Source organism: Scheffersomyces stipitis, chromosome 6 (genome assembly GCF_000209165.1).
Source record: "Scheffersomyces stipitis CBS 6054 chromosome 6, complete sequence".
In the NCBI taxonomy this organism is placed as follows: domain Eukaryota; kingdom Fungi; phylum Ascomycota; class Pichiomycetes; order Serinales; family Debaryomycetaceae; genus Scheffersomyces; species Scheffersomyces stipitis.
In genome coordinates, this window is record NC_009046.1 from 1,687,800 (window position 1) to 1,701,362 (window position 13,563).

At 43.7% G+C, this 13,563-nt stretch overlaps 2 protein-coding genes across 2 annotated transcripts; both read left to right on the forward strand. All coding sequences in view use genetic code 12, as the record gives it.

The window, feature by feature from the left end:
- VWF1 (hypothetical protein containing von Willebrand factor and highly repetitive sequences) lies at positions 1-7,145 on the forward strand (the record flags this gene model as incomplete). The annotated part of the gene is made up of 1 exon (XM_001385644.1): positions 1-7,145. The coding sequence occupies one exon, from the start codon at positions 1-3 to the stop codon at positions 6,910-6,912; it is 6,912 nt and encodes a 2,303-aa protein (XP_001385681.2). The 3' UTR covers positions 6,913-7,145.
- Positions 7,146-8,695: 1,550 nt separating this feature from the next.
- Positions 8,696-9,919, forward strand: HYR6.4 (hyphally regulated cell wall protein; the record flags this gene model as incomplete). The annotated part of the gene is made up of 1 exon (XM_001385645.1): positions 8,696-9,919. A coding segment is annotated over one exon (1,224 nt), but the record flags the coding sequence as incomplete, so codon positions are not given.
- Positions 9,920-13,563: the final 3,644 nt, after the last annotated feature.

Genomic DNA, 13,563 nt, shown 5'->3' on the forward strand with positions numbered 1-13,563 from the left:
ATGTTATTCCGCAAGTTCATAACGGTGGCAGTTTTGCTGTTGTCGAGCTTAGTAACTGCACAAGAAATAACTGAAAACACTGTCGACAGAGGGACCATTAATCTTGGAGTCGGAGACCTTGATATCGACCCAGGTGTCTATTACTCAATTGTAGATGTGGCTCTTGTTGCCTTGGTTGGAGGGCTTGATGTGGGAGCCGGTTCTGGATTTTACGTCACAGGTACGAGCCCTCTTTTAGGTTCCACTGTCACTCTTACAGCTCCACTTGGAACGTTAGTGAATAATGGTATAGTTGCGTTTAACTCAATTCGTTCAAGTCTTACAGGTACAGGCTATAGTCTTGGTGGGGCTTCATTTACAAACAATGGGGAAATGTATTTCGGAGGAAATGGTTTAATTTCTGCATTACCAAATGTTAGTCTTACTGCCCCAGATTTCACCAACAGTGCCGGCGCTTTGTTGGTTTTCTACCAATCTACAAGAGGCTCTGGTACTGTTGTATTGGGAGCTGTGACGCCAATTACAAATGATGGTCAGATCTGTTTCTATAATGAAGTTTACCAACAGACCACTTCAATTCAAGGTGGTGGTTGCATGACTGCTAATCAAGATTCAAGTATTTATCTTACATCTCTCCTCAATACTGTTGATCAAGATCAAACCTTCTACTTGGCAGATTCGGAATCCACGCTCCAGACATCTCCGATTACTTTGTCGGCAGACACCCCTATTGTTGTAGGAGGTTTTGGTGGAGGGAATGCTCTTGGTTTGGATACTGCTCTTAGACCAAATCTCTTGGGTGGGCCCTACGATTATGACCCAAACACCGGTATTTTGACAGTTTATGGATTAGCTTCGACAGCTCTAATTCCAATGCTTCAGCAGTACGATATTGGTACTGGCTACGATCCCAGTAAATTTGGTACCACAACTATCAATAGTCCCGGTGTATTGCCAGGTGGCGGAGTCACATATTCGGATGATCCACCAAACCCTCCACCTTCTAACTGTCAGCCATGCAAAATGCTTCCAGACGCTCCAGGAATTGACCCAACCGAGACAACTACTACTACTACTGTTACTAACACTGATGGTAGCGTTTGCACTGAAATTGACGATATTCTCATCTCCACGAGTGACGATGGCAGTTGGTTTACTTCAACAAGCACTATTAGCAATATCTGCCAACAGCCAACTGAATACACCACAACTTTCACTACCACCAATGATGATGGTTCAGTTTCTACTGAAACCGGTGATGTGTTGATCTCTACTGATTCTGACGGAAGTTGGTACACTACCACTTCTATTATCACTGCAGAAGAACCAACTGAGTACACTACCACCTTCACTACCACCAATGATGATGGTTCGGTTTCTACTGAAACCGGTGATGTGTTGATCTCTACTGATTCTGACGGAAGTTGGTACACTACCACTTCTATTATCACTGCAGAAGAACCAACTGAGTACACTACCACCTTCACTACCACCAATGATGATGGTTCAGTTTCTACTGAAACTGGTGATGTTCTCATTTCTACTGATTCTGACGGAAGTTGGTACACTACCACTTCTATTATCACTGCCGAAGAACCAACTGAGTACACTACCACCTTCACTACCACCAATGATGATGGTTCAGTTTCTACTGAAACCGGTGATGTGTTGATCTCTACTGATTCTGACGGAAGTTGGTTCACTACCACTTCTATTATCACTGCAGAAGAACCAACTGAGTACACTACCACCTTCACTACCACCAATGATGATGGTTCAGTTTCTACTGAAACCGGTGATGTGTTGATCTCTACTGATTCTGACGGAAGTTGGTACACTACCACTTCTATTATCACTGCAGAAGAACCAACTGAGTACACTACCACCTTCACTACCACCAATGATGATGGTTCAGTTTCTACTGAAACCGGTGATGTGTTGATCTCTACTGATTCTGACGGAAGTTGGTACACTACCACTTCTATTATCACTGCCGAAGAACCAACTGAGTACACTACAACTTTCACTACCACCAATGATGATGGTTCAGTTTCTACTGAAACTGGTGATGTTCTCATTTCTACTGATTCTGACGGAAGTTGGTACACTACCACTTCTATTATCACTGCAGAAGAACCAACTGAGTACACTACAACTTTCACTACCACCAATGATGATGGTTCAGTTTCTACTGAAACCGGTGATGTTCTCATTTCTACTGATTCTGACGGAAGTTGGTACACTACCACTTCTATTATCACTGCAGAAGAACCAACTGAATACACCACAACTTTCACCACCACCAATGATGATGGTTCAGTTTCTACTGAAACCGGTGATGTGTTGATCTCTACTGATTCTGACGGAAGTTGGTACACTACCACTTCTATTATCACTGCCGAAGAACCAACTGAGTACACTACAACTTTCACTACCACCAATGATGATGGTTCAGTTTCTACTGAAACTGGTGATGTTCTCATTTCTACTGATTCTGACGGAAGTTGGTACACTACCACTTCTATTATCACTGCAGAAGAACCAACTGAGTACACTACAACTTTCACTACCACCAATGATGATGGTTCAGTTTCTACTGAAACCGGTGATGTGTTGATCTCTACTGATTCTGACGGAAGTTGGTACACTACCACTTCTATTATCACTGCCGAAGAACCAACTGAATACACTACAACTTTCACTACCACCAATGATGATGGTTCAGTTTCTACTGAAACCGGTGATGTGTTGATCTCTACTGATTCTGACGGAAGTTGGTACACTACCACTTCTATTATCACTGCAGAAGAACCAACTGAGTACACTACCACCTTCACTACCACCAATGATGATGGTTCGGTTTCTACTGAAACCGGTGATGTGTTGATCTCTACTGATTCTGACGGAAGTTGGTACACTACCACTTCTATTATCACTGCAGAAGAACCAACTGAGTACACTACCACCTTCACTACCACCAATGATGATGGTTCAGTTTCTACTGAAACTGGTGATGTTCTCATTTCTACTGATTCTGACGGAAGTTGGTACACTACCACTTCTATTATCACTGCCGAAGAACCAACTGAGTACACTACCACCTTCACTACCACCAATGATGATGGTTCAGTTTCTACTGAAACCGGTGATGTGTTGATCTCTACTGATTCTGACGGAAGTTGGTACACTACCACTTCTATTATCACTGCCGAAGAACCAACTGAGTACACCACAACTTTCACCACCACCAATGATGATGGTTCAGTTTCTACTGAAACTGGTGATGTGTTGATCTCTACTGATTCTGACGGAAGTTGGTACACTACCACTTCTATTATCACTGCCGAAGAACCAACTGAATACACTACAACTTTCACTACCACCAATGATGATGGTTCAGTTTCTACTGAAACCGGTGATGTGTTGATCTCTACTGATTCTGACGGAAGTTGGTACACTACCACTTCTATTATCACTGCAGAAGAACCAACTGAGTACACCACAACTTTCACTACCACCAATGATGATGGTTCAGTTTCTACTGAAACTGGTGATGTTCTCATTTCTACTGATTCAGACGGAAGTTGGTACACTACTACTTCTTTGATTGGAGAAGAACCAACTGAGTACACAACCACCTTCACCACCACCAATGATGATGGTTCTGTCTCTACTGGAACTGGTGATGTTCTCATTTCTACTGATTCAGACGGAAGTTGGTACACTACTACTTCTTTGATTGGAGAAGAACCAACTGAGTACACTACCACCTTCACTACCACCAATGATGATGGTTCTGTCTCTACTGGAACTGGTGATGTTCTCATTTCTACTGATTCAGACGGAAGTTGGTACACTACTACTTCTTTGATTGGAGAAGAACCAACTGAGTACACTACCACCTTCACCACCACCAATGATGATGGTTCTGTCTCTACTGGAACTGGTGATGTTCTCATTTCTACTGATTCAGACGGAAGTTGGTACACTACTACTTCTTTGATTGGAGAAGAACCAACTGAGTACACTACCACCTTCACTACCACCAATGATGATGGTTCTGTCTCTACTGGAACTGGTGATGTTCTCATTTCTACTGATTCAGACGGAAGTTGGTACACTACTACTTCTTTGATTGGAGAAGAACCAACTGAGTACACTACCACCTTCACTACCACCAATGATGATGGTTCTGTCTCTACTGGAACTGGTGATGTTCTCATTTCTACTGATTCAGACGGAAGTTGGTACACTACTACTTCTTTGATTGGAGAAGAACCAACTGAGTACACTACCACCTTCACTACCACCAATGATGATGGTTCTGTCTCTACTGGAACTGGTGATGTTCTCATTTCTACTGATTCAGACGGAAGTTGGTACACTACTACTTCTTTGATTGGAGAAGAACCAACTGAGTACACAACCACCTTCACCACCACCAATGATGATGGTTCTGTCTCTACTGGAACTGGTGATGTTCTCATTTCTACTGATTCAGACGGAAGTTGGTACACTACTACTTCTTTGATTGGAGAAGAACCAACTGAGTACACTACCACCTTCACTACCACCAATGATGATGGTTCTGTCTCTACTGGAACTGGTGATGTTCTCATTTCTACTGATTCAGACGGAAGTTGGTACACTACTACTTCTTTGATTGGAGAAGAACCAACTGAGTACACTACCACCTTCACTACCACCAATGATGATGGTTCTGTCTCTACTGGAACTGGTGATGTTCTCATTTCTACTGATTCAGACGGAAGTTGGTACACTACTACTTCTTTGATTGGAGAAGAACCAACTGAGTACACTACCACCTTCACCACCACCAATGATGATGGTTCTGTCTCTACTGGAACTGGTGATGTTCTCATTTCTACTGATTCAGACGGCAGCTGGTACACTACTACTTCATTAATTTCGAACCCTGTCATTTGTGTAAGAGATGGAGAAGGGTGTTCAACACCAACTGAGTACACCACTACTTTCACAACCACCAATGATGATGGCTCTGTTTCGACTGGAACCGGTGATGTGTTGATCACGACTGATTCAAACGGCAGCTGGTACACTACCACTTCTTTGATTGGAGAAGAACCAACTGAGTACACTACCACCTTCACCACCACCAATGATGATGGTTCTGTCTCTACTGGAACTGGTGATGTTCTCATTTCTACTGATTCAAACGGCAGCTGGTACACTACTACTTCTTTGATTGGAGAAGAACCAACTGAGTACACCACTACCTTCACAACCACTAACGCCGATGGCTCTGTTTCGACTGGAACCGGTGATGTGTTGATCACGACTGATTCAAACGGCAGCTGGTACACTACCACTTCTTTGATTGGAGAAGAACCAACTGAGTACACCACTACCTTCACAACCACTAACGCCGATGGCTCTGTTTCGACTGGAACCGGTGATGTGTTGATCACGACTGATTCAAACGGCAGCTGGTACACTACCACTTCTTTGATTGGAGAAGAACCAACTGAGTACACCACTACCTTCACAACCACTAACGCCGATGGCTCTGTTTCGACTGGAACCGGTGATGTGTTGATCACGACTGATTCAGACGGAAGTTGGTACACTACTACTTCTTTGATTGGAGAAGAACCAACTGAGTACACAACCACCTTCACCACCACCAATGATGATGGTTCTGTCTCTACTGGAACTGGTGATGTTCTCATTTCTACTGATTCAAACGGCAGCTGGTACACTACTACTTCTTTGATTGGAGAAGAACCAACTGAGTACACCACTACCTTCACAACCACTAACGCCGATGGCTCTGTTTCGACTGGAACCGGTGATGTGTTGATCACGACTGATTCAAACGGCAGCTGGTACACTACTACTTCTTTGATTGGAGAAGAACCAACTGAGTACACCACTACCTTCACAACCACTAACGCCGATGGCTCTGTTTCGACGGGAACAGGTGATGTTCTTATTAGTACGGATGATGCTGGCAATTGGTACACCTCCACATTTAATATTGGTGAAGTTTCTGCATCTTCAACAGGAAAAGTCATCTGTTTGAGAGATGGTTCTAACTGTGTCACTGTATCAAGTACTAGTACGACTGTTCGCACCGTATGTCCTGTCTGTTCCGCTCATACAACTAAGATCGTTAGTACTAATTCAGATGGTTCAGTGGCAACTGTTTCTGGGGAAGTCATTGTCACTACGGACTCTGAGGGACACGTCTACACTACTTCAATTTTGAATACTGTAGCTCCTTTGGTTACGAGTGTGGTTACCACAACAGGACTCCATGGGGTACCAACGACTTACACTACTGTTGTTCCAGACAATTCTGCTTCTGGTTCCGGTTCTTCTGGTTCTGGTTCTTCTGGTTCTGGTTCTTCTGGTTCCGGTTCTTCTGGTTCTGGTTCTTCTGGTTCCGGTTCTTCTGATTCCGGTTCTGGTTCTGGTTCTGGTTCCGGTTCTTCTGGTTCTGGTTCCGGTTCTTCTGGTTCTGGTTCTTCTGGTTCTGGTTCTGGTTCTGGTTCCGGTTCCGGTTCTTCTGGTTCTGGTTCTTCTGGTTCCGGTTCTTCTGATTCCGGTTCTTCTGGTTCTGGTTCTGGTTCTGGTTCCGGTTCCGGTTCTTCTGGTTCTGGTTCTTCTGGTTCTGGTTCTTCTGGTTCTGGTTCTTCTGGTTCTGGTTCTGGTTCTGGTTCCGGTTCTTCTGGTTCTGGTTCTTCTTCCGCATCTGACACTGGTTCGAACACTGGTACTGGTACTGGCCCCTCTCCAGCGTCTGGATCCGGAAGTTCGGATACCCCTATACCGTCAGCAGCTCCTGTTGAAGGTGGAGCTGCATCGATTGTCTCCAACAAGTCCCTTGTTATTGCGATCATTTCGATATTTACCATCTTTGCAATTTGAAAAGATGACTTATTTATAAGAGAATTATTACAACCTTTTTTGAAGTTCATCATTATCATCAATATTACCCCATGCATTAAACCAGGTGAACTGGTTGAAAGGAAATTTCACTTGAAATTCACTCGTTGCAAAACACCGAATTATAATTCTATTTCTCAATTCGACATAATACTTTCATAGATATTCTTATCGCTGTGCGACTACTTTCTTTTAATTAACGTGATGATCACTGTATTTGTCTGTAGAGATGTCAAATTCAAATTTACATTTACTTACCCTGGTACGAGCATCTAAAAAATGATAGAGATGTCTTTTAGGCGTTTCTTAGCATTTTCTATTTCTTTATCATTGGGTTCTTTTCGATGATAATGGCAGAGTTTACTGGATGGATTTGTAGAAATGCTTTTCGCCTAAGCAAGTAATCAAATGCATGTATGAAACTCATAAAGAAATGTGCATACCAACCTCGAGAGTTTTCGACTATTTCATATACGGTCAACGTAATATCACAAAAACGCCTCTAAGATGCAAGAAATTAGCACCAAATTTCAAAAATTGTTGTCATAGTCCATATTTTGAGTCAAAGGGTACCGTTGTTTGTCGAACTGAAAGATTTGACGTCAAATAGATCAATTTCTTTTTCAATTCTATTAACATACGAAGTAGTGAAGTATTGACACTATCTTATCTGTTCTAGCCAAGTGCACTTCTCGGCTATAAGGTAATCAGTACCTGTTTTCGGGACCACATCAATGTACCCAGCTGGATATTGTATAACAGATACCTGGTATTAAACGGAGCGTAAAAATTGGGATTTTGGCATTGGTTATTGTATCTCTCCCGATTGCCTCATATTTTGTGGCTATCATGGAATCGAGTACTTAAAATACGAAAAAACTGGTAGGTTGCGACACTACTTCCGTAGATGGCGGATCTTCGTGTCAAAACTTGGCTACTGTGCGCATTACAAGGGGCCCTAATACATTTGATCAGTTGTAGCCTTCATATAGAGCCAATTACAAAATAGCATGTATGGAACTGAAGTATGCTCCATGTGACAAGGTGAAAAAGGGTCCATTTGAGTGGTCCGCTTCTCTTACATGAATGTCCTGGACCCTTGTTGGGATCTACTGGCAGACCGTGAGATGTATTTGGTATTTCAAAAGAATAAGTTGAATGATGGTCTCTTGTTGAATGAGAAACAGATCTGTAAGGATCTTTGATTCGGTTAAAGGGCCGATCCAAACGTCAAACAGTGTGAAATCTCTTGGTATGACCTCGGTCAGAACATCCTTCTTGGTGAGGCAACTTCCAGCTTATACACAAAATGCACATAATTCGTAGGGTTTCGGGAAATGAATTAGATTCAATTAAGTCTTGAATTGTGTTCATTTGAACACCGAATTGGCGTTTCCCTGCATTTTCTATTTGAACCTGTCAATCACTGGCATCTGGTTTTGGTGGAGATGTTGTACAGCAACCCATTTTGTTACTTGTTTTTTAAGACTTAAAACGAAGACCCTTCCACGGGTAATGGTGCCCAAATGACATTTTTTACTAAATCTGTATCATTGATAGCTAAACGAGGCAGCTTTGGGCAAATTGGAGGATGCTTCCTGCTGAAACGTTGCTAGGTAAATCTATAGGGACTGTGATTTTTGCAGTAATTGGAATAGAAATCAATTCATTTTCTCTAGTATAAATCCTTGCCCACCGCCAGACTTCACTGACTTGATGTAAATTTTTCAATCATCGAAGTACCTACTCAAGTCCTCTAACTAATATGCTATTTTTGAAACTTTTGGTGAGGACACTTGCTTGTGTGGCAGCTGTTCTTGCTATTGATATAACCTCCCCAAGAATTGATAGAGGTGTTGTCAACCTTTCCATCGGAGACATCACGATTGAATCCGGAGCTTACTGGTCCATCGTAGACAATGCTGTATCTGTACTTGCTGGTGACTTAGATGTCAAGGATGACGCTGGATTCTACATTACTTCGACACAGAGTTTAATTGGCTTATCTGTTACCCTTGCTTCTGGATTGGGATCGATCACTAATGATGGTATAATTGCATTTAATTCGGTTGTCTCGTTGGTTGCTCCAAATTACAACTTGATTGGTCTCTCATTCACGAACAACGGAGAAATGTACTTGGGTACTAACGGCTCTGTTGTTGGTGCTCCACCAATTAACCTCGTTGCCCCAAGCTGGACTAACACAGGTTTGTTGGTGATCTACCTGCAAACAAGAAGTGCAGATGGTATTGTCAATCTCGGAGGAACTGGATTGGTTATTCAAAACAATGGTCAGATCTGCTTAACGAATGAGCTTTACCAAGCTTCCACTCAAATTCGTGGTACTGGTTGTATAACCGCAAATGTAGACTCTACTGTTTTCTTGGCTAATGGTTTGTTAGGCGTTGATCAATCACAAACGTTTTACTTAGCTGACTCCAGATCATCTATTAGAGCTAATGCTGTTGCTGTTCCTCAAACGTTCACTATTGCTGGTTTTGGTAATGGTAACATTATCGGTTTAGATATTCCACTTGCAACTGTTTTTCCGCTAAGCTCGTGGAGTTATACCTCAAGTACTGGTATCTTGACACTCAGAGGTCTTGGTTTATTGTCTCAAAACTTCAACATTGGTCCAGGATATAATAGCAATTTATTTTCGATCACAACGGATAGCAGTCTTGGATTGGCCAGTGTTCCTTTAGGTGGCCTCACTTACAGTGGTCCAGTACCAAATGCAATTCCTTCGAACTGCCAACCTTGCAAGAATTTGCCTAGTGCACCTGGTACATCTGCAAGTGTCACTTCCACTTCTTTCACTTCTACCAAGTCTGATGGATCAATTTGTACTGATGTTGATCAAATCCTCATTTCCACCGATGCACAAGGTTCTTGGTTCACATCTACTTCACTTGTATCTGAAGTTTGCAGCACTATCCCTAACTCTCAGACAACAGAAACGTCTACTTGGACCGGAACTACTACTAAGACCGTCACACTTACCGACACTGTTGGTGGTACTGACACAGTCATCGTTGAAGTTCCTTCCACTCCAAACTCTCAGACAACAGAAACGTCTACTTGGACTGGCACTTACATCACCACTGTCACCGAAACTGACACTCCAGGTGGTACTGACACTGTCATTGTTGAAGTTCCTTCTACTCCAAACTCAGAGACCACCATAGTTTCAACTTGGACTGGAACTACTACTAAGACCGTCACACTTACCGACACTGTTGGTGGTACTGACACCGTCATTGTTGAAGTTCCTTCTACTCCAAACTCTGAGACCACCATAGTTTCCACTTGGACTGGAACTACTACTAAGACCGTCACACTTACCGACACTGTTGGTGGTACTGACACCGTCATCGTTGAAGTTCCATCTACTGCCAACTCGCAAACCACAATAACTTCTACCTGGACTGGCACTTACATCACCACCGTCACCGAAACTGACACTCCAGGTGGTACTGACACTGTCATTGTTGAAGTTCCATCTACTCCAAACTCTCAGACAACAGAAACGTCTACCTGGACTGGCACTACTACTAAGACCGTCACGCTTACCGACACTGTTGGTGGTACTGACACCGTCATCGTTGAAGTTCCATCTACTGCCAACTCGCAAACCACAATAACTTCTACCTGGACTGGCACTTACATCACCACTGTCACCGAAACTGACACTCCAGGTGGTACTGACACTGTCATTGTTGAAGTTCCTTCTACTCCAAACTCTGAGACCACCATAGTTTCAACTTGGACCGGAACTACTACTAAGACCGTCACGCTTACCGACACTGTTGGTGGTACTGACACTGTCATTGTTGAAGTTCCATCTACTCCAAACTCTCAGACAACAGAAACGTCTACCTGGACTGGCACTACTACTAAGACCGTCACGCTTACCGACACTGTTGGTGGTACTGACACCGTCATCGTTGAAGTTCCATCTACTGCCAACTCGCAAACCACAATAACTTCTACCTGGACTGGCACTTACATCACCACTGTCACCGAAACTGACACTCCAGGTGGTACTGACACTGTCATTGTTGAAGTTCCTTCTACTCCAAACTCAGAGACCACCATAGTTTCAACTTGGACCGGAACTACTACTAAGACCGTCACGCTTACCGACACTGTTGGTGGTACTGACACTGTCATTGTTGAAGTTCCATCTACTCCAAACTCTCAGACAACAGAAACGTCTACCTGGACTGGCACTACTACTAAGACCGTCACGCTTACCGACACTGTTGGTGGTACTGACACTGTCATTGTTGAAGTTCCTTCTACTCCAAACTCAGAGACCACCATAGTTTCAACTTGGACTGGAACTACTACTAGGACCGTCACACTTACCGACACTGTTGGTGGTACTGACACCGTCATCGTTGAAGTTCCATCTACTGCCAACTCGCAAACCACAATAACTTCTACCTGGACTGGCACTTACATCACCACTGTCACCGAAACTGACACTCCAGGTGGTACTGACACTGTCATTGTTGAAGTTCCTTCTACTCCAAACTCAGAGACCACCATAGTTTCAACTTGGACTGGAACTACTACTAAGACCGTCACACTTACCGACACTGTTGGTGGTACTGACACCGTCATTGTTGAAGTTCCTTCTACTCCAAACTCTGAGACCACCATAGTTTCCACTTGGACTGGAACTACTACTAAGACCGTCACACTTACCGACACTGTTGGTGGTACTGACACCGTCATCGTTGAAGTTCCATCTACTGCCAACTCGCAAACCACAATAACTTCTACCTGGACTGGCACTTACATCACCACCGTCACCGAAACTGACACTCCAGGTGGTACTGACACTGTCATTGTTGAAGTTCCATCTACTCCAAACTCTCAGACAACAGAAACGTCTACCTGGACTGGCACTACTACTAAGACCGTCACGCTTACCGACACTGTTGGTGGTACTGACACCGTCATCGTTGAAGTTCCATCTACTGCCAACTCGCAAACCACAATAACTTCTACCTGGACTGGCACTTACATCACCACTGTCACCGAAACTGACACTCCAGGTGGTACTGACACTGTCATTGTTGAAGTTCCTTCTACTCCAAACTCTGAGACCACCATAGTTTCAACTTGGACCGGAACTACTACTAAGACCGTCACGCTTACCGACACTGTTGGTGGTACTGACACTGTCATTGTTGAAGTTCCATCTACTCCAAACTCTCAGACAACAGAAACGTCTACCTGGACTGGCACTACTACTAAGACCGTCACGCTTACCGACACTGTTGGTGGTACTGACACCGTCATCGTTGAAGTTCCATCTACTGCCAACTCGCAAACCACAATAACTTCTACCTGGACTGGCACTTACATCACCACTGTCACCGAAACTGACACTCCAGGTGGTACTGACACTGTCATTGTTGAAGTTCCTTCTACTCCAAACTCTGAGACCACCATAGTTTCAACTTGGACCGGAACTACTACTAAGACCGTCACGCTTACCGACACTGTTGGTGGTACTGACACTGTCATTGTTGAAGTTCCATCTACTCCAAACTCTCAGACAACAGAAACGTCTACCTGGACTGGCACTACTACTAAGACCGTCACGCTTACCGACACTGTTGGTGGTACTGACACCGTCATCGTTGAAGTTCCATCTACTGCCAACTCGCAAACCACAATAACTTCTACCTGGACTGGCACTTACATCACCACTGTCACCGAAACTGACACTCCAGGTGGTACTGACACTGTCATTGTTGAAGTTCCTTCTACTCCAAACTCAGAGACCACCATAGTTTCAACTTGGACCGGAACTACTACTAAGACCGTCACGCTTACCGACACTGTTGGTGGTACTGACACTGTCATCGTTGAAGTTCCTTCCACTCCAAACTCTCAGACAACAGAAACGTCTACTTGGACCGGAACTACTACTAAGACCGTCACACTTACCGACACTGTTGGTGGTACTGACACCGTCATCGTTGAAGTTCCATCTACTGCCAACTCGCAAACCACAATAACTTCTACCTGGACTGGCACTTACATCACCACCGTCACCGAAACTGACACTCCAGGTGGTACTGACACTGTCATTGTTGAAGTTCCATCTACTCCAAACTCTCAGACAACAGAAACGTCTACCTGGACTGGCACTACTACTAAGACCGTCACATTTACCGACACTGTTGGTGGTACTGACACTGTCATTGTTGAAGTTCCTTCCACTCCAAACTCTCAGACAACAGAAACGTCTACTTGGACTGGCACTTTCATCACCACTGTCACCGAAACTGATACCCCAGGTGGTACCGATACTGTCATTGTTGAAGTTCCTTCTAGTAGTGCGGCATGTGTAAGGGCCACAGTAACTGTAACACAAATCCAATCGAAACTGAGTTGTGTAACGAAGACCACTACCATTCCAAGGGTTACAGAAACCCATGTTATTTGCTCGTCCCGTTACATAACCAGAACTTCAACGAAAACTACTTATTCTATTCCTCATCGTCTGACAGTCACATGCACTACAACCGTTAGAAGAGGATTCTTTGGTTATATTTAGTGTCAGCGCATTTGCACTAAGTCCACTTTCTGTTTGCATTCAAATTAGTATGT